General features: G+C 43.5%; 2 protein-coding genes across 2 annotated transcripts in view; one reads left to right on the top strand and one right to left on the bottom strand.

Annotated features, from left to right (window-relative positions):
* LOC127571939 (mediator of RNA polymerase II transcription subunit 12-like protein) overlaps positions 1-26,581 on the bottom strand; it is a 499,625-nt gene that overhangs the window by 273,296 nt on the left and 199,748 nt on the right. The window lies entirely within an intron of this gene.
* On the top strand, positions 2,819-3,880 carry LOC127571284 (P2Y purinoceptor 14-like). The gene has a single exon (XM_052017548.1). It carries the CDS (start codon positions 2,819-2,821, stop codon positions 3,878-3,880), a length of 1,062 nt encoding a protein of 353 aa, XP_051873508.1.

Here is a 26,581-nt window from a genome sequence, read left to right as displayed (position 1 = left end):
TCGCACGTTCTCCCTGTAACTGCGTGGGTTTCCTCCTGGTGCTCCGGTTTCCTCCCACATCCCAAAGACGTGCCAGTAGGTCCATTGGCTGCTGTAAATTACCCCTGGTAAAGATTAATGGCAAAAGGAGAGTCGATGGACACGTAAGAGTTTTTACAAGGAGATGAGGAAAGAGACTGGTGGCGTTCCTCCACTGGGAACCGGTACTAACTCAATGGCTTCCATCTGTGTTGTTATCAGCAGAAGACTGTTCTTAATAATTTACCTTGCCTTCAAGGGGTAGGTCACATTTATATTACTCACAATCTCACTTCCTTTCTTTTCATCAGTTTGCATGCTTAGTGCAACTTTGGTGGTTAACGTTTCAGAATGCTCTGCATATTTGCTATCTTTGGATCCTCACATTTTCCTTACATAAAGGAAAACATCCTTCGCAAAGGCCATGAGGTTTTGCTTGTTACATCGATGATAGGAAGACAGTGACCTCTGCAGGATTTCTGGACATCAGCACATGAACTGAACCAACAATCACAAGTGTGCAGGATACAGGCGACTGGTGCAGGTAGGAGGGGGTAGTGGTGGGGGGGGGGTTGTGGTGAGGAGGACAGGGTGGCAGCAGGACCAGTTATAAATACCCGGACAGGTCTTCCGCAGCACTGAGATTGCTAACTTTATTTTTATTTCAGAAATAAACTTTATTCAGAATAAAAAAATATATATGCAAAAGAATAAACACAGTGCAAATCTCTTGGTGTCATTTGATCTATATATTCAGTAGTTAGCACTTTTGTTTTACACACACAGCACCATTGCCACTCATGCAGCCCCCTGGGGTGATACACACATTCGTAGTTTTAGGGGCTTCCCCTTCGGACTCAGCCCCTCAATATCCAGTCGCAGAAGGTCCCTAGACTGCAGTCCTTCCCCACAGTGCATTGGCTGCACCATGCATCCCTCAGCACGTACTCCTGCAGCCTGGAATGTGCCAGCTGGCAACGTTCCCTTATGGACATCTCACTGTGCTAGAAGACCAACAAGTTACGGGCAGACCAAAGAGCGTCTTTCAACGAGATGATGACCTTCCAGCAGCACTTGATGTCCGTCTCTGTGCGTGTCCCTTGGGTTACACCGTTTCTCCAGGGAGGACAGTGCCATTGGGAGGCCAACTTTGGCACAGCACAGCACTTCATATTGACGGCAGCCAGCCACATCTGCAGAAGAGCTTGGCCAGCCATCAAAGGCCCACTACCATGCACACAGACTATCATTGAAGGCTGGTGATTGATAAAAGTCAGTTTTAAATCTAAGGAAATTTGAGGGGTAGGTTTCTGTTGCACAGAGAGTGGCTGATATCTGAAACGTGCTGCCAGAGGAGGTAGTGGAATCAGATACAGTTGCAACGTATAAGCAGCATTTAGACAGACACATAAATAGGCAAGGCAAAGAAGGAAATGGTCCTAGTGCGGGCAAATGGGATCAGTGTAAATGGGCAAAAAGGTAAGCATAGAAGTAGTGGGCCGAAGGGCCTGTTTCTGTACATACAACTCCATGATTTTCTACAACATTCAAAAATCAATGATGATCAGATAGAACATAGAACAGTACAGCACAGGAATAGGTCCTTCAGCCCACGATGTTGTGCCAAACTAATTAAGCTAATGATGCCTAATTAAACTAATCCTTTCTGCCTGCATATGGCCCATATCCATCCATTCTCTGCATATTCATGTGCCTATCTAAGAGCTTCTTAAACGCCTCTATCGTATCTGCTTCCACCACCACCCCTGGCAGCGCATTCCAGACACCCACCACTCCCTAAAGTAAAAAAACTTACCCTGCACATACCCCTTGAACTTACTCCTTCTCACCTTAAATACATGCCCTCTAGCATTAGACATTTCAACCCTGGGAAAAAGATAGCGACCATCTATCTATGCCTTTCAGAAGTTTATAAATTTCAATCAGGTCTCCCCTCAGTCTCTGCCGCTGCAGAGAAAACAACCCAAGTTTGTCCAACCTCTCCTTATAGCTCATGCCCTCTCATCCAGGCAGCATCCCTGTAAACCTTTTCTGCACCCTCTCCAAAGCCTCAATCTTCTCCAAACAGCAACATGACTAGTATTACATGCTTAGAATTCAGAGTCAGGATAAACATTTCATTTACAAACTGGCTGAACGTTACCAGCGGAGTTCCTCAAAGATCAGGACAGGGTCCTCAATATTAATGATGTGGAAGGGGGACAAAGTCCAAGTGGGAGGACATGTTATGATGAGGACAAATAGATTCTGCACGAGGATATAGATAGGTTGGGTGAGTAGGCAAGAAAATTGGCAAATGGAGGTCAGAAAGGGAAGGTGTGATGTCATGCAGACTATTATCTAAAATGGAAAAAAAATGCAAAGAGGGATCCAGATGTTCCTATACACAAATCACGTAGGTAACAGACAGGTGCAGCAGGTAGTTGGGAAGGTGAATGGCATACTAGCCCACATTGCAAGGTGGTGAAAAGTCAGAAGGTGTACAATTGTAGCAATATTTCCCCATTTCTGGAATACTGTGCATTGTTTTGCTTCCCTTACCTAGGATAGGATGTGTAGGAATGTTCCTGATAGAACGAGGAGTGAACGTTATGAAGGCAAAGTGGGTTAAGATGATTTTGGATTAGAAAGGCTTCCAGCTCCAAGCTTTCAATGTGACCCTATACTATTTTATGTAAAGCCTCAATATCACTAATGAACAGCTAAAAGTTATTTGAAATGCTTTATGTCAACAGTAACTAATTTTCTCCCTCTCACTTTCTGTAAGAAAAATAGAGAAATGAACAACACAGACTCTTCCAATATTACGAGCTGCTTGGGCTTGCGTGACCCCACTGTGACCAGAGTGGTCTTCCCTCTCTTGTACTCCATTGTCTTCATTGGAGGATTCCTGCTGAACGTATTGGCTGCCTGGATCTTCTGCCACGTTCCAAATAAGTCCAGCTTTGTGATATACCTCAAGAACACTGTGGCAGCTGACCTTTTGTTGGTAGTTACACTTCCGTTTAAAATCCTCTCCGGGTCATCTCTCGGGATCTGGCAGTTAGAAGCCTTTGTGTGTCGCTGCTCTGCTGTCGTGCTCTACAGCAGCATGTACATCAGCATAATATTCCTTGGCCTGATCAGCCTCGACCGGTACCTGAAGATTGTGCAACCTCGGAAAACCCTCTTTATGCACAAAGTTACAATTGCCAAGGTGATCAGTGTGGGATGCTGGGTGTTCATGGTGAGCTTTGCCCTGCCAAGTATCGTTTTGACCAACAAGGTCCCCACAGCGCAAACTGCAGCAGCATGCATGAAGCTCAAAAGCAAGATGGGGGTCTCTTGGCACCAAATCATAATTATCAAATGCAAAGTTATTTTCTGGATTGTGTTTGTCCTTCTCACTCTGTGCTACTTAGCCATCTTAAAGAAAATATATTGGTCCGAACAAAAATTCCAGAAGGATTCTAGCACTGTGAATAAGAAAGCTAACCGAAAGATTTTCAGCATCATGGGCGTCTTCCTCATCTGCTTTGTGCCGTACCATGTTATCAGGATCCCGTACGACAACAGCCAATTGACCAAGAGTGATTGCACAACACGCAACAAACTGTTTTATGCAAAGGAGGCCTCACTGACCCTCTGCGCATTTAACGTTTGCCTCGATCCAATCATCTATTTCTTCCTGTGCAAGTCCTTCACCAAACTGCTGTGCAGAAAGTTGAAAATGAAAAGAAGCCTGACCATCAAAATGAGTGAAGTGAGGAACAGACCACAGTCCAGTAACACCTCCAACCAATTCCTTGACTTAGGAATGGACGGTACCTTAAGGGAGACTCAAGAATCACATACACATTAATCCTCCTCAAATAGCAAATGTTTCCTCAATTCCTTCAGTCAAATCATTAGATTCTACAGCACCAACTGTTTGACTATTGATATGGCTCATTAAGGATCCATACATAAGGCTACTAACTATTAGCTGTCTACTCGCAAAAAGTGTCTTGAAATGGACGAATGCAATTTGAATAGCAAACTATTTCCATACAAAAAACAAACTGTTGGAGGAACTCTGTCAGTCAGGCAGCGTCTATGGAGGCAGGGGGATGGTCAACTTTTCAGGTCGAGAGCCTGCATCACAGAGCCTTACCACACGCAAACAGGCCATTTGGCCCAATTGGTCCATGCTGACCAAGAATCCCATCTAAGCTGGTCCCATTTGCCCTCTAAACCTTTCCTATCCATGTACCTGTCCAAATGCCTTTTAAATGTTGTTAATGTACCTCCCTCAACCATTTCCTCTGGCAGCTCATTCCATATATGGACCACCCTCTGTGCGGAAAAGTTGCCCCTCAGATTCCTATTAAATCTCTCCCCTCTCACTCTAAACCCATGTCCTCTACTTCTTGATTCCCCAACCCTGGAAAAAAGACTTTGCGCCTTCACCCTATTTATGCCCCTCATGATTTTATACACCTCTATAATATCACCCGTCATTCTCCTATGCTCCAATGAATATAGTCCCAGCTGGCTCAACCTCCCTCCATAACGCCGTCCCAGCAACACCCTCATAAATCTCCTCTGCATTCTTTCCCGCTTATTGACATGTTTGCCACAGCAGGGTGACCAAAACTGAACACAACATTCCAAATGCAGCCTCACCAACATCTTGTACAACTGCAACATAACATCCCAATGCCTATACTCAATGCCCTGACTGATGCAGGCCAGTATGCCAAAAGACTTCTTTGCCACCCTGTCTACCAGTGACGCCACTTTCAGGGAACCATGTACTTGTACTCCTAGGTCTCTCTATTCTACAACACCATCCTGCCATTCACTATGAAAGTCCTACCCTCATTTGTCTTCCCTAAATGCAATACCTTGCACTTACCCATATTGAACTAATCTGAATTTGCCATTCCTTAGCCCACTTAGCCAGCTGATCAAATTCCCTCTGTAAATCCCTATAACCATCTACATCACCTATTTTAGTGTCATCTGCAAACTTACTAACCATGCCATGTACATCCTCATCCGAATTGTTGATATAGATGACAAATAAGCATTGGTCCTAGCACCAACCCCTGGGGAACACCACTGGTCACAGGCCTCAAGTCCGAAAAAACAGCCTTCCACCATCACCCTCTACTTCCTACCATCAAGCCAACTGTGTATCCAATTAGCCAGCTCTCCCTGGATCCCTCAGATAGATCTCCACACAATCTAACTGTCCATGGCAGCCTACCTACCATGTGGAACCTTATTGAAGTCCATATAGTCTACCATCCTGCCCTCTTCAACCTTCTTGGTTACTTCTTCAAAAAATTCAATCAAGCACAAAGTCATGCTGACTATCCTTAATCAACCCATCTTTCCAAATGCACGTACATCTTATCCCTCAGAATCCCCTCTAGTAACTTACCTACCACAGTTGCTAGGCTTACTGGTCAATAGTTCCCAGGTTTTTATTTGCAGTCCTTCTTAAATGAAGGCACATTAGCCAGCCTCTAGTCTTCTGGCACTTCACTTGTCACTAATGATGATGTATATACCTCAAGCCAGGGCTGTCGCGATTTCTTCTCTAGTTTCCCACAGTGTTCTTGGATATACCTGATCAGAAACTGGAGATTTATCTACCTTCATATGTTTTAAGACATCCAGTACCTCCTCTGCTGCAATGTGGACTATCCCCAAGACATTCCCATTAACGATCTCAAGTTCCGAAATCTTCATGTCTTTCTCCACGGTAAAAACAGAGGAGAAATATTCTCGAAGGACCTCGCACATTTCCTGTGGCTCCACACAGAGATGTCCACTTTGGTCTATGAGGGGCCTTATTCTCTCTCTAATTACCCTCTAGTTATAATTATACAGCATGGAAAAAGGCTCTTTGGCTCAACTTGTCCATGCTGTCCAACATGTCTATCCAAGCTGGTCCCATTTGCCCGTGTTTAGCCCACAGCCCTCTAAACCTTTTCTATCCATGAATCTGGCACAGTATTCCAAGTGTGGTCTCACCAACAACTTGTACAGCTGCAACATGACACCCCAGCTCCAGTACTCAATGCCCTGACCAATAATCCGAAACATCAACAATCCCTCAACATGCCGCCACAGATGCTGCCTGACCCGCCGAGTTCCTTCAGTGGTTTGTGTTTTGCTCCAAGTTCTAGCATCTGCTGCCTCGTGTCTCTAAATTTTCTCCATAGTTCAATACAACGTCAAAAGAGGTCACTCGGCCCATCAAGTTTATGCCCACTCCCAGAGTAATCCCATTCCCCACCAATTTTCCCTGTACATATCCTCCCCATACTTCCATCACCTCCTCCCAGATTCTACCACCCAGCTACACTCGGAGTAATTCACAACAGTTAATTCACTGACCAACTCCAGAGATTAATGAGTTGCATTGTAACTCTTAACCCCCAAGGTTACCAGTTGATTGGCAATTAGACAAAAGTGCATCAAATGCCAAACATCACTTTAGTAAATTATTGCGAGATTAATATTAGCCAGCACAGGGAGATAATTCCACTGTTCTTCTTTGTAATAAGGCTATGACACCTTGTTTACCCACCTCAATTTACCACATCATCCAAAAGTCTGCACCTCTGACTGCACAGCAATTTTCTCATTCTGTATTGAAGCATCCTGAAACCTCTGGAGTAGCATGGAGCCCACAATCATCTAACTCAGAGATGAGGGTTATACAAACTGAGCGACACACAACAAACTTGTGCATTTACCATCTATTCTGTTCCTGGGTTAGTCATTGATATTACATTACTTCTGCCAATTTGTTTGCTCTTTCTTCAGACCAACTTTCACAATCCTCTTCTGGCAGAAAGTCGGTAATTGGTTTATTATTGTCACCTTTACATCTGCATTATATGGACTTTAGAAGAATGAGGGGTGATCTTACTAAAACATAAAAATCCTGAAGGGGACTTGACAGGGAAGATGTGGAGAGGTAATTGGTTTATTATTGTCACATGTACTGAGATACAGTGAAAAGCTTTTGTTTTGCATACCATCTAGACAAATCATTCCAAATACAAGTACATTGAGGTAGTACAAAGAAAAAGCAAAATCAGAATGCAGGATATAATGTTACAGGTACAGAGAAAGTGCAGTGCAAGTAGGCAAATAAAGTGCAAGGGCCATGGTGAGGTAGATTGAGAGACAAGAGTTCATTGTCATCGTAAAAGAGGTGCATTCAAGAGTCTTATAATGATTGGATAGAAGCTGTCCTTGAGCCTGGTGGTATACGTTTCCAAGCTTTTGCATCTTCTGCCCAATGGAAAGGAGGGAGAAGAGAGAATGACCAGGGTGGGTGGGGTCTTTGATTACGTTAACAGCATCTGAATCTGGACATCTGGCACCCCTATCTGTGTGCCTGCACTCCTCCCAATTATCTTTCCTCTATGCTTAGTCAGTGGGAAAAAAAATTCTGTAAAAACTAGTTAAATTGTAAGTACCATAACAGATACTACAATAAACAGAGCAACACACAAAATGCTGGAGAAACTCAGTGGGTCAGGCAGCATCTATGGAGGGAAATGGACAGTCGACGTTTCCGGTCGAGACCCTTCATCAGGACTGGCTTTCATGCAAAGTGTCACTGATGCAGGTGGGAAGTTCATGCAAAGTGTCTCGACTCGAAACATCATCTGTCCATTTCCCTCCATGGATGCTGCAGTCAGCATGGATGAGTTGGCCCAAAGGGCCTGTTGCTATGCTGTGTGACTCGATGACTCCTATGAGATTTTAAATCCTGGATTCAGCCATGGGAAACTACATCCTCAAGTGTACTCTGTGAAGCCCCCGCAGTATACTTCAGTGAGACCTTTATGATGTTATAGCACACTTTATTCCACATCACCTGCCCAAGTTGCAGAAATGGAATTTCAAGTGAGTAATCCTTTCTCACAATGAATGTTGAGCATTACCTTTCCACTTTCTGGGAATCCAGCCAAGTGTTACACTTAGGGAGATCATAGGAAAAGGGAAAGCACACAGTTATTGGCAGGACCCTCAACAGCATTGATCTACAGAGAGAGCTTGTGGTCCAAGTCCATAGCTCCCTGAAAGTGGCTGCGCAGGTTGATAGGGTAGTAAAGAAGGCGTGTGGCATGCTTGCCTTTATTAGTGACACAATGAGTTCAAGAATCAGGAAATTATGTTGCAGGTTTTAAAAAATATCTCTGGTTAGGCCACATCTGAAGTACTGCATTCAATTCTGGTCACCCCATTATAGGAAGGATGTGGAAGCTTCGGAGAGGGTGCAGAAGAGGGTTACCAGGAGGCTGCCTGGATTAGAGGGCATGTGCTAGGAGAAAAGGCAAGACAAACTTGAGTTGTTTCCTCTGGATAAAAATTTATAAGATTATGAGAAGCATAGATAGAATAGACAGCCGGTATCTTTTCCCCAAGGTCGAAATATTTAATACTAGAGGGCATGCATTTAAGGTGGCCTGCATTTGGCCCAGAGCACTCTTAAACCTCTCCTATCCACGTACTTTTCTAGACAGCTTTTAAGTGTTGCTAATGTGCCCGCCTCAACCACTCATTCCAAATACGCACTGCCCTTTGCAATGAAGCCGCCCCTAATGTCCCTTTTAAATCTCTCGCCTCTAATCTTAAACCTATTCCCTCTTGTTTTTTCCAACCCCTCCTTGGGAAAAAGACTATGTGCTTTCACCCTATGCCCCTCTGTCAGGTCACCCCTCAATTTCCTATGTTCAAGGGAATAAAGTCCTAGTCTACTCAACTTCTCCTTGTAACTCGGGACCCGAAGTCCAGGCAACATCCTGGCAAATCTTTTCTGCACTCCTTCTAGTTTAATGATGTTATTTGAGCAAAACTGTCCACTATTCTCTAAGTGCAGCCTCACCAATGTCTTATATAACTGCAACATAACTTCCCAACTCCTAAACTCAATGCCCTGACTGATGAGTTGGCCATTCAATACAGAGATGACAACCAGAGGTTAGTGAATCTTTGGAATTCTCTACTCAAGAGGTACTGGGGGCTTCGTCACCAAATATATTCATGACAAAGGTCAATAGATATTTGTACATTAATGGAATCAAGGGATAAAGTTTCAGTACAGTGCCACTGAGATGAAATATATCAACCACAAAGAGATTAATTGGCCAAGCAGCCACAATGGCTGAATAGCCTAAGCCCATTTCTTTTGCTCTTAAGCAAAACAGTTATAAAGTTGTAATTACAGGAACAATACAAATTAGGTAGATAGGAACTTCCTGTACCTTTTCCTGTCACTCTCAGGCCAGACACTCTCCCTTTGAAGTAAACCAGTAAGGTAAATGCTAATTAAACGGCAGGAGAAAAGACCAATGACCTTTTTGATGCTTCATCCTCTTGATCTTACTGTATCGTTACTCAGCAAATCCACACCACAACATCCCACAGGGTGGCAGTGTATGCAAAACTAAAATCAGAATGAGATTTGTGCATTGGAGCACATGCAACCAGAATAAAGAACTATTCGTCCAAAGACATGTCACCAAGTTGGGCACTTTTACTTGACTATTCAATCGTATTTATTATCGCTGACTTGTATATCATGAAATCTGTTTTGCAGCAGCAGTGCAAAGGCATAAAAATTACTATAAACGACAAAATAAACAAATACTGCAAAAAGAGAGAATAACAAGGTCGTGTTCATTGTTTCATGGACCATTCAGAAATCTGATGGCAGAGGAGAAGATTCATAGATCTTTGGCACTTTTGTTTTAAATCACTCACAGCTCATGGGATCTGTCAGCTAGTATTAATTGGCCCAGAGAAGATACCTTCTTGGTAACTGAGACACTTACAGGACAAATGAACCAGATTGTTGCAGGACTGGAGTCATACGTAGGACTCACAGGGAAAGGCCAGCAGGTTTCCTTCTGGAAAAGACTTTGTGAAGCAGATGAGCCTTTACAACTATCCAGAAATTTCATGGTCACCATTACTTATGTTGGCTTCTGTTTACATGCTAGATATTCATACTTCCTTACAGTGGGAGCTCACTGAGTCTACGCCAGTTTACAGAGCAATTCCATCAGTCACATTCCCCCACTTATTTCTCTGTAACCTATTCTCACTCACATACCCACTAACCATATGCTGATTCTCATACTTACCATCTTCATTCATGGTCATGCCCAGTGACCAATTAACCTACCAACCTGCACGTCTTTGAGATGTGAGAGGACACCAGAGCACTCAGAGGAAACCCATTTGGTTATAGAGAGAATGTACAACGTAGACAGAACCCAGGGTCAAGATTGAATCTAGACTGCTGGACTGTGAGGCAGCAGCACTAATTACTGCACCACCCAGGTAGTTATTCTAGATTTATTTAATTAACTGAATTTAAATTGCTCAGCAACCATGAGAGAACTTGAACTCATTTCTCCAGAGGGTCCAGAGCTCTGGATTACATAGCCATGATGCTACCATACCCCACCAGAGACAGTGTTTCATGCCTACAGATCTATTTAAAGAAGACGATCTGGATTGTGCCATTAAAAATGGCATATCCACATGGCATACTTGCCTTCATCGCTACGGGCATAGAGTACAAGAGTCAGGAAGTCATGTTGCGGCTATGTAAAAAAACTTTGGTTAGGCTGCACTTGGAGTGTTGTGTGCAATTCTGGTGCCCCCCAACCCCCCCACTACAGGAAGGATGAAGGATGTGGAGACTTTGGAAAGGGTGCAGAAGAGGTTTGTCAGGATGCTGTCTGGATTGGAGGGTATGAGCTGCAATGAGAGGTTGGACAGACTTGGGTTGTTTTCTCTGGACCATTGGAGGCTGAGGGGAGACCTGGTAGAGGATTGAGAGGTATAGATAAGGTAGATAATCAGAATCTTTTTCCCATGTTAGAAATGTCAAGTACTACCGGACACTCATTACAGATGAGAGGGAGTAAGTTTAAAGGAGATGTGTGGGGCAAGTTTTTTTCTACATAGAGAGTGGTGAGTGCCTGGAATGGGCTGCTCGGGGGAGTGGTGGAAGCAGATACAATAGTGGCGTTTAAGAAGCTGTTAGATAGACACATGAATGTGCAGGGAATGGATCTGGATCATGCACAGGCAGAAGAGATTTAGTTTAATTCGGCATTGTGATCAGTGCAGACATTGTGGGCCGAAGGGCCTGTTCCTGTGCTGTACTGTTCTACATTCTAAAAGAAATGGGAAGATGCTTCCTCTCTAACAGAGGCAGTGGAGAGGCGCAGGTACAAACGGTGAACAAATCCACTCCTCCAGGAAGAAAGAGCTGCACCAGAAAGGCCAACAAACTGAGCATTCCACATCAGTAAGTGTTTTGGAGCACAATAGGAAATCCAGGACTTGCAGGGATAACGGCTTCACTCTTCCTTATCCTACTGAAACAAAGAAACTTGCTTTTTTTTAAATCAGGTACTGATTAAATTTCTGCTGCCTGCCTCAACAAACGTAGCCAGCAGTTTGTGGTCGAGGCACAGAGGCATTTGCCTACAGCTTTGCCATCCAGAAGTGCACTCGCCTCCCCACAGAGGGGTGTGGGTTTTTGAATTCAGAAACCCAGACTGCTTTGGAACAAGTACATAGAACAGCACCAATATAGTCATTGATGTACCAGAGAAGAAGTTGCAGGCATGGGCTTGAGTGGCATTGAAACAAGGACTGCTCCATGGATACCAGAAAAAGACAGGCGGAGATTAAGCCCATGCAAGGTCCCATAACTACACCTTTAATCTGGAGAAAGTGAGTGGAGTTGGAGAAGTTACTCAATGTACAGACAGTCCCCAAGTTACAACAGGGTTCCTTTCCAGAGAACCGCTTGAAACAAGAACGGTTCGTAGGTCGGAAATGAACAGAAACAGCGGTGATGGGAAAGCGAACAGGGAAGAGAGAGCAGCCACCAGCTGAGTGAGTGAGCGAGTCTGCTCAGCCCTCCCAGCTCTGATGGCTTTACCCAGCCCCCGATTTTGGCAGCTTGGGGAAGGGGTGGGGGCCGGGCAGTGGGATTGTTTGTTGGGGGGGGGGGGGGGGGATGGGGGAGGAGAAGAGAAGGAATGCCCCATTCCCACCCAGCAGAAGATGCCTGCAGCCCCGGAGCAGCCAGCAAATCCATCCCACCTGTCTCCCAAACACTCGTCTGTATGTACGGGCTGTCCATAAGTCAGGTGTTCATAACCTGGGGGCAAGAGTGAATTCAAACCAAATGTCAGTGGAGGGTATCTCATTGGGCCTTCTTGTTTCGGGCACCGACCCCCAACTCTTTTTTCAGGTACATTAACAACTGTATTGCTGCTTCTTCCTTCACTGCTTCTGCCGCCAATTTCCACTCTGCTCTCATCGCCACCTGGTCCACCTCTGACTTTCCCTTTCTGAATCTATCAGTCGCCCTATCAGGGGATAGGCTAGTGACAAATACCTCTTGCAAGGAACCAACTCCCACAGCTCTCTCAAATATACTTCTTCCCACCCCGCCTCCTGTAAGGACTTCATTCCATTCTCTCGGTTCTACTGTCTGAGAACAGATGCATCTACCCTGATGCCAAATCATTCCATTAAAATATCTTCCTTCTTGCTGAACCGTGACTTCCCCTCTACCAGGGCTGACAGCTGCCTTGACCACATCATTTATTTCCCATGCCAATATTTCAAGACTTCAAGCTGTTTCTCCTTCTACAGATGCTGCCCAGCTGTTGAGCATTTTCAGTATTTTCTGTTTTTATTTCTGTTTTCCAGCATCTGCAACTTCATTTGATTTTCATCTAAATGAAATAGTTAGGAAGGATCTATTTCCTAGTGCAGCGGTTAGTGTAACTCTATTACAGCGCCAGCAACCCAGGTTCAATTCCACCGCCGTCTGTCAGGAGTTTGTACGTTCTTCCCGTATCTGCGTAGGTTTCCTCCGGGTGCTCCAGTTTCATCCCACATTCCAAAAAGACGTACAGGTTAGGAGCTGTGGGCATGCTATATTAGTGCCGGAAGAGTGGCGACACTTGCGGACTGCCACCAGCACATTCTTAATGCAAAAAGATGCATTTCACTGTGCGTTTCGATGCACATGTGACTAATAAATAAATATCTTACCTTATATCTTAGCTGAAGGGGCAAAAACCAGAGAGCACATAATTAAAGTAAGTGTTGATGGATTAGGAGGAGAGATGAGGAAAAACGCTACTACCCAGAGGGTGGCAAGGGTCTGGTCCTCATGGCCTGAATGGGTAATAGAGGCGGAAACAGTCATCAATTTAAGAAGTGCCTGGGTGTCCACTTGAAGACCAATGACTACGGATCTAGTGCTGAAAGGTGGAAATAGGCTAGAGAGCTCTTTTTCTACCTGCCTGAACACAATGGGCCGAATGGCTTCTTTTCAATTGTAACTTGTCTAAGGTTCCATAATTAAGTGAAGGGCAAACACCGTGTCAATGTGCCAAGTTCAAGGTCATTTCTGGTCCATAAAAGGGACAGATGGAGCTCTTTCCAGCTAAGAACATCAAAAGGTCCAAAAAGGCTTGATTTTAAAGAAATAATTTAAAATCTCACAGAAAGTAATCAAAAAGACCAGTGCAATCACAGTGAGTGTTCTGGGCACACACCTGCAGAAGGATAGTGTCATAGATTTATACAGCACGAAAACAGGCCCTTCAGCCCAACTCACCTATGCTGACCGGGATGTCTAGAGCTAGTCCTATTTGCTTGCATTTGGCCCGTAACCCTCAAAACATTTCCCATCCATGTACCTGTCTAAATCTCTTATAAACACTGTAACAGTTAATCACTGTCGGTTGACCTTGGCGTAAACATGGCAAAGAATTACCAAATTGATATCCCAAACTCCATTACACCAAGATTACATTTGCTGGAATTTGCAAGATTAAGAGAGATTTGAACAACGTCTTCAAACTATTAAGGGGGACAGATAGAGAGAAACCATTTCCCCTTGTTGGGGTGTTAAGGTGCAGTCCAAAAATTAGAGCAGTGAAGTTATCGTGGAAGAGGCGGTGGTAGAGTAAATATGGGCAGTAGATAGAAGAGCAGGGAAGGAGCTGGTAGGTGAAACCAGAGGATGTGTATGTGTGGGGGTGGGGGGGGGGGGGATGATGGGCAGGTGGAGTCAGGTGGGGGGAGGGATGAACAAAAGGGAGAGAGAACTGGTGGGAACACAGACAATCTTCCCTCTAATGTGCATTTCTGAGATGACTATCAGGCTTTCACTAGTAAATAATGGTGGTAACCAAGTTACACAGGTTTACACTCATTTTAACTTCCTCCATTTTCCAAACACTGCCTGAGGAGTCATCAAAGCAGCAAACTTGATCATTTAACGGAACACCTCATCCTTCAGATGGCCATGCTAATATGTTGACATTTTAATCACCAACAATATGTAAAAGGATAGGGATTACTTAGAAAGGTAAAGATTGTATTCTGTTCGCATTTGTTTCCATTATTCTTAAAAACCAAATACCCTGATAATGCAATTTCCAATCAACATTTTTAAAGATGCCACTTAACTTAAAAGGAGAAATCTTAACTTCCCCCAAGATGGAAGCACAAAGAATTTAGGGGACTTTTGCAAAGTGGATTCAGAATAGGTCCAGAGGCAAGAAGTAGGGGTCTTAGTGGATGAGTGGTTTTCACACTGGGTTCACAGCGGTGCTGTGGGAGATGGTTCACAGTGGTAGTCTGTACGGGTCAGTTTTGGGTCTACTGCAGGAACAGAGAAAATCCCTAAAAGTGGTAAGTCATGTTGACAAACGTACATGGGTAATTTGGGCATATATTCTTTATCTTGGTCCCAATTTCTTCCACACTAATCTTTATTTAATAAAGACTGAAAGTGAAACAGAACAGAAAAAAACAAAGAGAGCGTGTGACAAATCGCAGCAACACACAAAACGCTGGAGGAACTCAGCCAATCAGACAGCCTCCATAGAGCTGCCTGGCCCACTGGGTTCCTCAAGCATTTTGCATGTTGCTCTAGATACCGGCATCTACAGTCTCTTGTGTCTCATGTGATAAATACCAGGTTGTTAACTCAAGTGAGAATCAGGTCGATAACAGGAAATTCAGAGGGGAAGTGAAAAGGGAAATGACGGCGGCAAAAAGAGGCCAAGGAAACAAAGTAAAAGACTAGCAGCAAACATAAAAGAGAACCTGGACACAAAAAAGATTCTGCAGATACTGGAGTCTGGAGCAACACACACAAAATGCTGGAGGAACTCAGCAGGTTGAGCAGCATCTGTGGTGAAAGGAATGCAGGGTTGTCCTTGTGGTGACCGTGAACTGAGTCTGAAGCTGGTTAATATAAAAGGTCTTTATTCATTACAACAAGCAGGCATTCTCCTGGAGACCCTCTCAGTAAGGTCTCCCAAACTCAAAAGTACATCAATGTTTTATACTCTTGAGAACAAAGGTAACAGCAGGTGATTCAATACAATTTCAGTAGATACAATGGTATTGTTTACTTCAATATTTTCAGTCTGACAATGCTTCCATTGAGTTACATATCTACTATGGGAGACACTTCTGAATGTTTAAACCCCTCTTCTGGGACAAAATAATTCACATGGATGGTTTAAAAGCTTCTGAGGACAGAGAACCCAGACCTTGAACTTGGTCACAATGAAGCAAGATAACAACCACAGTTGCCTGGTTTGATGTAGGCTAATTAACATACCTCCATTGCCCTACATTTGGCTGATGCATAAAGAACGTCTCATGGTTCACTTTGCAAACAGCATCTCTTAAGCAGCCAGTCCCCGTCTATGGGCCAGTAGCCTGTGCTCTGTAGACAGTGTTGTTTGTTCACAAAGCTGTCCTATTAACTTCAAAATGATTACTGCTTGCAGCATACATTAAGATCTGGAGATTGGTTCTTGTTTGAATTAATGTCTGGTATATTCACATAATTCCATGACTCCTGAATCCCTAACAGTCCTGATGCAGAGTTTCATCCGGAAATGTCAACAATCCTTTTCGTCCCCCAGAGGCTGCTCAACCTGCTGAGTTCATCCAGCAGATTGTTTGTTGCTCTACTCAGAGGACATGGTTGAGGTACAATATGCCACCATCGGTAGCATCTACATGAGGCGCTGCCTCAAGAAGGCAACATACATCGTCAAAGATCCTCACCATCCAGGACATGCCATCTTCTTGCAGCTACCATCGGGAAGGAGGTACAGAAGTTTGAAGTCCCACACCACCAGGTTCAAGAACAGCTACTTCCCTTCAACCATTTGGTTCTTGAACTGACCTGCACAACCCTGATCTTTACCTCCGTGTAGCCATCACTTTGACCACCGTGCACTACAATGCACTTTTTTTTGTTCTAATTGTATTCTTTTTTGTATAATATCGTATAATTTATGTTTGTGTTTTTCTTGTGAATGCTGTGTCTCTGATGCTATGTGCCTGTGATGCTGCTGCAAGTAAGTTTTTCATTGCACCTGTGCATTAATGTACTTGTGCATATGACAATAAACTTGACTTTGACTTTATATAAAGGGTGAAGATGCTTAAGCAACTGCAGCAGAAGAAGATGCATTTGAGATCTGGATCGTCTAGAGATGAGGTGAAAACTGAAATGAGAAGAAACTTCTTCACCCAGATGATGGGGAATATTTGGAATTCACTCGCCAGGAGGGCAGCACAAGCTCAATCACTGAAAATACGATTGATCCAGAAAGTGAATCAAGGGTTATAGGATTAGTACAAGAAAGGATAGGGCACTAGATATTGTATACATGGACTTAAGTAAAGTTTTCAACAAGGTCCCTCATGGTAGTCTGATTCAGAAGATTAATGCACATGTGATCCATGGAGACTCAATAGACTGAATTCAAAATCGACTTGGCCACAGAAGACAGAGGGTAGGGGTGGAGGGGTGTTATCCTGATTGGAGGTCTTTGACCAGTGGTATCTCGCAAGAAGATTTACGTGGCTTTTTTTGTTTCTACAGAGTGCTAGGTGCCTGGAACGCGCTGCCAGGGGAGGTGGTGGAAGCTGATATGACAGCAGCGTTTAAGAGGTATTTAGAGAAATATATGAACAGGATTGGGGGTGGGGGGGGGGGGCGTACAATCCACATGCAGGCAGATGTGCAGTTTGAATTGGCGTAAAGGTTGGCACAGACGTCATGGGCCAAAGGGCATGTACCAGTGCTCTGCTGTTCTATGTTCCATGTTAAGGTGATACCAAAGTAGAAGGTGAATCATGTCTTTGTGGAATGGTAGAACAAGCATGACGGACCAAATGGCCTACCCCTCCTTCCATTTCTGAGTTAAGGAATGAAAAGAGCAGGTACTGGAAAGGCTGCTGCACTCAGGAGATGTCGAGGACCTGGAACCCTCTCTCTGATTAACTTCAGACCTAACTTTACAATGGAGTTGGATGGATACTTGAGAATGAGGAAATCACAGTGTTAAAGATGAAAATGGTGCTAAGGGACTAGGGAGGACTAATCTTTCAATAAATCACACGGCTTCTTTTAATATGGCAAGATTCACACAAGAAAATGCAAGTAAATAGGAGCAGGAGTAGGCCACTCAAGCCTGCCCCTCTATTCGATGTGATCATGGCTGACCTGCCCCAGGCCTCAGCTCCTCCTTTGTGCCAGTTTCACGAAGCACTCAGTTCCCTGATCTTGCAAAAATCTATCTCCCTCATCTGAAAACCTCTAGTGATCTATCTACCAGGTAAAGTGAGAAGAACCTGCTTAAAATGACCTTGTAACATGATCTAAATGCTACCTGAGGATCCTAAACATATCAAAAAGACCACCGCTCATTCTTCTAACCTCCAAAGAATATAGACCTAACTTTTTTTAAGCTGTTTGGATAGCACGGCCCTCTTATCGTAGGAATTAGCCAAGTGAAACTCCTCTGGACTGCCTCCAATACAAGTATATTCTTTCTCAAATAAGGAGACCAAAACCGTACACAGTACCCCAGATGTGGCCTCACCAACATCCTACACAATTGTAACCATACTTCCCTATTTCCACATTCCAACTCCCATGCAACAGAGACCAATATGCCATTTGGAGCCCAAGCTACTTTCTGCACCTGTTAGCACTTTGTGTTTCATGAACAAAAATAGTAAGATTTCACTAAACACCACGCATTTGCGGTCTCTTTCCGTTTGGATGACAGTCTGCCTTTTAAGTCCTCATACCAAAGTACACAATCACAAGCTTTCCCACATTAAACCTCATTTACAAAGCTTTCACGCATTCAGTCAACCTACCTCTATCCTCATTGCCCCTATTTTACCCCTATTTTTATGTTCATTAGAAAACCTTCCTCCTCCAGGTTATTAAAATGGATAGTAAATAACTAAGGACCAAAAACAGATCCTTGGGACATTTCACCAGTTAGATCCATCCAGCCTGAAAAAAATCCATTTATTCAGGCCTGCTATCTTCGATGCAAAAACCAGTCTTCAATCCATGTTAACACACTTCCCCTAATAGCATGAGCTCTGTCATGAGATCCCCACCATCCGGACCATGCCATCTTCTCAGGCATGAGGTAAAGACGCCTGAAGTCCTACACCACCAAACTACTTCCCTTCAACCATTTGGTTCTTGAACCAACCCACACAACCCTAATCATAACCTCGGTATTGCAACACTGACAACTTTGCACTACAAAGGACCTTGGTCTTTTTTGTTGTAATTGTATTCTTTATTGGAAATATTGTGTACGACTTATGTTTTGCTTGTGAATGCATTGCATCTGATGCTACGTGCCTGTAATGCTGCAACAAGTACTGATCAACAAGCTTCAAAACCTGGGCCTCTGTACCTCCCTCTTCAACTGGATCATCGGAAGACCGCAGTCCATGTGGATCCGTAATAACATCTCTTCCTTGCTGACAATCAGCACAGGCACAACTCAAGGATGTGTGCTTAGCCCACTGCTCTATTCTCTCTCCACTCATGACTGTGTGACTAGGCACAGCTCAAGCGCCATCTATAAATTCGCTGATGACATCACTTGTTGGCAGAATCTCAGATGGCGACGAGGAGGCATAGAGAAGTGAGATGGATCAGCTGGTTGAGCAGTGTCACAACAACAACCTTGCACTCAATGTCAGCAAGACCAAGGAACTGATTGTGGACTTCAGGAAGGGGAAGTCAGAAGAACACACACCAGTCCTCATTGAGGGGTCAGTGGTGGAAAGGGTGGGCAGCTTCAGGTTCCTGGGCATCAACATCTCAGAGGATCTATCCTGGGTGCAACTCGTTGATGCAATCATGAAGAAGGCACCAATCCTACATCATTAGTGCTGAGGTCGAGAGGGTTGAGAGCATCAAGTTCCTAGGAGTGAACATGGAGAATGGAGCAGTGGAATAAGCACGCATCCTTGAGTTGTGCTTGTCCTGGTCTAACCACGTAGACCCCACAGCCAAGAAAGCTCACCATTTCCTCAGGAGGTTAAAGAAATTTGGCATGTCCCTTTGACACTCACCAACTTTTATTGATGTACCATAGAAAGCATCCCATCTGGATGCATCACGGTTTGGTATGGCAACTGCTCTGCATGGGACCACAAGAAACTGCAGAGAGTTGTGGACACGGCCCAGCACATCACAGAAAACAGCCTCCCCTCCATGGACTTTGTCTATACCTCTCACTGCCTTGATGAAGCAGCCAGCAAATTCAAAGACCGCACCCACCCAGGTCATTCTCTCTTCTCCCATCAGACAGAAGATACAAGAGCATGAGGACACCATACCACCAGGCTCAAGGACAGCTTCTACCCCAGTGTGATAAGACTATTGAACGGTTCCCTTATACGATGAGATGGACTCTTGACCTCACAATCTACCTTGTTATGACCTTGCACCTTATTGTCTACCTGCAATGCACTTCGCTGTAGCTGTGATACTTTACTCTGTGTCACGAACCAGCAACAAAAGAAACAGTGTGAAAAACTATTTTATTAATCACTACTTATGATAATACGTAAAATAAAAGTAAAAACATCAGTATGTTAGAATTCAAAAATGTTAAACCTTGAACGTTAACCCCTAAAGCTAAACTCTTCATGTGTGTGTGGCAAAGTCCCAAACTCCAAGTTCAGGAATGGTTCTTAAAGTTCAGTTCCGCAAGCCATAAGGTGAAACATGAGCAAGGGCTTCTTCAACAACCACCGTTGTCTGAAGATAAGACGTAGATGTAGAGAACATAGGGAGAGTAAATACGAAATCCAAATGTTCCACGATGGAACCCAAACAACACTTCAGTGTTTAGTCGGTAGTGACTTCCTCACCCCAAAAAGCATCCGAATCGTGGTCGTCCACACACAAATACCTGTTTCCTTCTACAGGTCAGCAACAAAGTGAACTCCACCGGATTACTTCCAATTTCCATTCACGGATTTCAGTGGCAGACACAGTTATTGTTTCTCATCCATCGATAGAGAAAACTAGCAGGCTGGTGTCTCTCTCCCTTCTCTCTCTCTCTCTCTTCTTCTTCTGCTTTCTTCAACAACGTCATTACATCCTTTATCTTCTATTGACGTAAGCACGCCCCACACACACACACACTCTCTATCTTAAAGGGACATTCACTGAGTCCGTAATACTCTGTATTCTGTTATTGTTCTCACTCTGTACTACCTCAATGCACTGTGTAATGAATTGATCTGTACGATCGGCGTGCAAGACAAGTTTTTCACTGTAGCTCGGTACAAGTGACAATAAAAAACCAATAGCAATACCAGTGGTTCTACTTCATTAGGAGTTTGAGGAGATTCGGTACATCACCAAAGACTCTTGCAAATTTCTACAGATGTACAGTGAACAGCATTCTGACTGGTTGCATCACCACCTGGTATGGAGGCACCAATGTGCAGGATCAAAAGAGGCTGCAGAGGGTTGTAGACTTAGCCAGATCCATCACGGGCAAAACGCTCTCCGCCATCGAAGATATCTTCAAGAGGCAGTGCCTCAAGAAGGCAACATCTATCATTAAGGACCCTCAGCATCCAGGACATGCCCTCTTCTCACTACTACCATCAGGGAGGAGGTCCCACACTCAACATTTTAGGAACAGCTTCTTCCCCTCTGCCATCAGATTTCTGAACAGTCCATGAACCTGTGAACACTACCACGTTATTCCTCTTTTGCACTATTTTACTTATTTATTTTTTTGGTAACTTATGGTAATTTTTATGTCTTGCACTGTACTACTGCCCCAAAACAACAAAGTTCACAACATACGTCAGTGATAATAAACCTGATTCTGAAGTTTTTTTTATTGCATGTACATACTTGTGCATTTGACAATAAACTTGACTTTGACTTTTAATTAACCTTGTCAAGTTCCTTCTGAAACTCCAAAGAAATGACATCGACAGGTTCTCGACTCTACTTTTACATCCTTGAACTCCAGGAATTCCGTCAAACAGGACCTTCTTTTCACAAAACTATGTCAATTTGGTTTGATTGCATTAAGTTTTTCTCAGTGACAAGATGCTTCTTCTTTGATTGTGGACCTTAGCATCTTACCAACAGACGTTAAGCTAACGCACCTGCAGTTTCCCTCCCATCTACAGCAAGGGCATTACATTTGTGGTTTTCCAATCTGCTGGTACACTCCTGGAACTCAGTGAGTTTTGAAAACCTCAACCAAAGGCTCTTCTGTCTTCATAGCCACCTCCTAAATCCCCTGGATGGAGAACATCAGGTCCTGGCAACTTATGCCATTGATCCATTAGGTTTTTTCCAATGCTTTGTCCCTCATGATAAGGGTTGTTACAAGTTCTTCCACACTATTTGAATTCAGCCCACCTTTCTGATATTTGTAGTGTCTTCTACCTTGAAGACTGATGCAAAGTATTGATTTAAATTACCTTCCATTCTCTTGTTTCCTATTATTAATTCTGCACCTACTTCCTTTTCAATCATCCGCAGAAATCATTGTGGTTCGTTTTGAAATTTCTTGCCAGTTTTCTATCATTAATTTTCTCCTTCCTTATTTGCTTAGTCTCTCGTTGACTGGTTTCTGAGAAATAACTTCTTTGACTTCACCTTTAGAACAGAGAACAGCACAACACAGGAACAGGCCCTTCAGCCCACGATGTCTGTGCCGACATGATGACAAATGAATCTAATCCATCTGCCTGCACGTGATCCATATCCCTCCATTCCCTTCACGTTCATGTGTCTATTTAAATGCTTCTGAAATGCCACTATCATGTCTGCTTCCACTCCTGGCAGCCCATTCCAGGATTCGATCACTCTCTATGTAAAAACAACTTGCACCGCACATCTCCCTTAAACTTCACCTGTCTCACCTTAAAGCTATGCACTCTAGCATTTGACATCTCTACCCTTGGAAAGAGACTCTGACTATCTACCCTATCTATACCTTTCATAATTTTATAAGTCTCCATCAAGTCTCTCCTCAGCCTCTGACACTCCAGAGAAAACAATCCAAGTTTGTCCAACTTCTCCTTATAGCTTACTCTCTAATCCAGACAGCATCCTGGTTAACCTCCTCTCCACCTCTCCAAAGCCTCCATGTCCCTCCTTCGTTAACCACGTTATGGTTCATCTTTCTCCAGGGACACTTCTTTCTAATTGGGATAAGTTTCTGCTGAGCCTCAACTCTGCTTAAATATGTCGATCCGACCATTCTTTCAACTTGTTTTCCAAGTTCACTCCAGACACCACTTCCTTCGTACCTTTGTAAATACCTATATTTGAGGACATTGGTTTTGGACCAGAGGTACTTGCCCTGAAATTGCATCCAGAATATTACCATGCTGTGACCTCTATTCCTTGAAGATCCTCAGCTACAAAATCACTTACTAATCCCACTTCATTATACATGATGGGATCTAAAATAGCCTGTTCCCAAGAAAGTTCTGCTCTGAGAAACAATTCCTGATTCATTCCATAAACTCCTCTTCCATGATATTCTTGCCAGTTTAATCAACCTATTCAATGTGTGGATTAAGATCAGCCAAGATGATTGCAGTTCCTGTCTTCCATGCCTTTGATATTTCCCCATTTCTGTTTTGTCCCATCAAGAAGCCTATCCCTTCAGAACATCAAATAATTTGGAATTGAGCCCCCAGTCCATTTCATCCGATTCTGTGTCACTCATTAGATATATGTGAAAATAACATATGACTCTTACAAAACTTTAGTCAAAGGGAAAACATTTCACTGGGCTCAAGGGTGAGTTTTAAAATTGAATCAGAAAGCAGATTAAATAGCAGTCAACAGGAGGCTCGTTGACGAAGTATGTTACATAGTGGTCTTTCAGCATGGAGAACAGAATTTGAAAATTCTTTTTCCTTTGCAATAAGCCTTCTAACCCTGAAATACACCAAAAGGATGGGTACTGATTCTGCCCCAAAGTGTAAGCAATAGATGGTGGAGGCTGTATGCAAAGAGTCAGATCTCTCCACCAGAGATTTCATCATTTCCATCTTCACCCACAATGATGCAACTGCCCATACTACTAGCCAGTCACAATTACAAGAAAAGGCAATTTTCTGCAGCAAAACCACAACTGATCGAGAATAAGGGGCATTTTTGAACCCTCTAGACAGGTTGTGTCACGAACCAGCAACAAAAGAAACACACTGAGCATGATTCAGTGTTAAAAACTATTTTATTAATCACTACTTATGATAATACGTAAAATAAAAGTTAAAAAAATGTTAGTATGTTAGAATTCAAGAATGTTAAACCTCGAACGTTAACCCCAAAACTAAACTCTTTGTGTGTGTGTGTGTGTGTGTGTGACAAAGTCCAAAACTCCCAGTTCCGGAATGGTTCTTAAAGTTCAGTTCCGCAAGCCATAAGGTGAAACATGAGCAAGGGCTTCTTCAACAACCACCGTTGTCTGAAGATAAGATGTAGATGTAGAAAAACATAGAGAGAGTACATACGAAATCCAAATGTTCCACGATGGAACCCAAACGACACTTCAGTGTTTACTCGGTAGTGACTTCCTCACCCCGAAAAGCATCCGAACCGTGGTCGTCCACACACAAATACCTGTTTCCTTCTACAGGTCAGCAACAAAGTGAACTCCACCGGATTACTTCCAACTTCCATACATGGATTTCAGTGGCAAACACAGTTATTGTTTCTCATCCATCGATAGAGAAAACAAGCAGGCTGGTGTCTCTCTCCCTTCTCTCTCTCTCTCCTTCTTCTTCTAACTTCTTCAACAACGTCATTACGTCCTTTATCTTCTATTGACGTAAGCACGCCCCACACACACATACACACACACTCTCTATCTTAAAGGGACTTTCACTGAGTCCGTAACAGTTGAAAGATGCTCTTTACTTGAAAAGGGAATAAAATAAGTCTCCAATCAAACCACTTTGAAACGAATCAGCTGTCCTATGGATGTAACACTCAAAATGTTTCTTTTCGTTCAAGAATTTTCCAGAGACAAGAATAAAAGGTATTTTTTTCCACTTTCTTTTCAGCCCTTCTGTCCCTTCAACCTGTCAAAGTGCCAGCTAGTGAAAACTTCTACCAGGACCATCTTGTTCCCTGCTGCTACAAGTGTTTAACTCTCATCAACAGAAGAGAAACAGGTCCAATATTTATTAGCTCCCTCCTATCCATCTCAAACTGTCAACATAACCTTCAATTCCTTTCTCCCTTATCTATTATTCTTAAATGAATAAATGATATTCATTTCAACCACTGCCAATATGGCAGGTTCCATAAGAGTTTCATTATCACTATTATTTTCAATAAAGTAAAATAAGGCAAACAATTTGCAGTTTACGAGTCATTTCATTCCTGTGGAAAAACAGATGCCTTTTTCTATCAAAGCCAAACAAAAGTCACCATAATTTCTTGAAATTTGGATGAATTGGATTAACTTGTAAAGAACCCATTGAATTGGTGTCCTGTGGCTCAGCAATGGAAGGAAATATGGGTCTGATCCCAAATTTCCTTTTTCACAGGAAATTCACTTTCAGAGCTGACAAGACCAGGTAAACCTGCATTTGAAAGGCCAGCGTTTATTTATGCAGGTTATTTTTTTTTTTACTTTACTTGTTTTCATGAGAAAATATGCTCCCTCCACCCAGAACGAAGACCAGCCCGACCTCAGCTGCAGTACAGAAATGACTCTTGCATTGGCTCGAATTCAGTAGGTGAACTTCAAGTATCACCAACTCATCCACTGAAGCATGAGGGACTGGGCCCCCACACTCAACATCCATCAAGGACGGATCCTCTACCATCCTGTCCCCGCCACGCAGCATCACCAAGATCAAGGAGAGATCCTGGATAATGTGGATCACTCCCACCATCTCGAAGGCCACCTCTCAGTGAGGGTAGACAGTAATGATGAGATTCACCATTGCCTTCAATGCACCATGCTGAAAAGGGTGTTGATGACCAAGACCTCAGACTTTACAAATCTCAAAATCTACCTGACAGCAGAGATTCATGCTGGGGGCATGCTCCTGTCTACATCAATGGTGATGAGGTCAAGAGAGTTGAGAGTTTCAAGTTCCCAGGAGTGAACATCACCAATAGCCTGTCCTGGTCCAACCACGTACACGCCATGGCCAAGAAAGCTCACCAGCACTTCTAGTTCCTCAGGAGGCTAAAGAAATTTGGCATGTCCCGTTTGACGCTGACCAATTTTTATCGATGCACCATAGAAAGCATCCGGTCTGGATGCATCATGGCTTGGTATGGCAACTACTCTGCCCATGACCACAAGAAGCTGCAGAGAGTTGTGGACAGCTCAGCACATCACGGAAACTAGCCTCCCCTCCATGGACTCTGCCTACACTTCTCATTGCCTCAGTAAAGCAGCCAGCATAATCAATACCCCACCCACCCTGGACATCCTCTCTTCTCCCCTCTCCCATTGGAAAGAAGATACAAAAGCTTGAAAGCATGTACCACCAGGCTCAAGGGCAGCTTCTATCTCGCTGTTGAAGACTATTGAATAGTTACCTAGTACGATAAGATGGACTCCTGACTTCACAATCTACCTTGTTGTGATCTTGCACCTTATTGTCTACCCGCAATACACTCTCTCTGTACTGGAACACTTTATTCTGCACTCTGTTATTGTTTTACCTTGCACTACCTCAATGCACTGTTGTAATGAATTGATCTGTATGGACAGTATGCAAGATTTTTTTCACAGTACAGGTGACAACAATAAACAAATTTACCAATTTATATGCTTTTGAGACGAGGACTACCTACAGCAGGCACCTCAAGGCACTGGAAAGGTCCCACCAATGCTGTCTTCACTGACAGGGTTAGTCAATGTCCTCTCTCAGACCAACATCTCCAATGCGAAGTATTTCATTACACTCATCATTTTCATCCAGCAGGCCATGGTAGTTGTATGTTGACACCAGACACCCAAAACAAACACACACTTCATGGGAAAATATTACCAGATTCAATGCTGAACTCTAATCCCCTGTATTTAAGAGAGAATATATTGGCATTGGAGGCAGTCCAAAAGAGATGCACCAGGCTAATTTCCGTGATGAAATGGCTGTTCTACCATGAGCGCCT

The sequence above is a fragment of the Pristis pectinata genome, chromosome 6 (assembly GCF_009764475.1).
Source record: "Pristis pectinata isolate sPriPec2 chromosome 6, sPriPec2.1.pri, whole genome shotgun sequence".
In the NCBI taxonomy this organism is placed as follows: Eukaryota; Metazoa; Chordata; class Chondrichthyes; order Rhinopristiformes; family Pristidae; genus Pristis; species Pristis pectinata.
This window is presented reverse-complemented; position numbering and strand designations above follow the sequence as displayed.

Coding starts and splice junctions, on each gene's coding strand:
- LOC127571284 (XM_052017548.1), top strand. CDS start 2,819: ATGAACAACACAGACTCTTCCAATATTACGAGCTGCTTGGGCTTGCGT.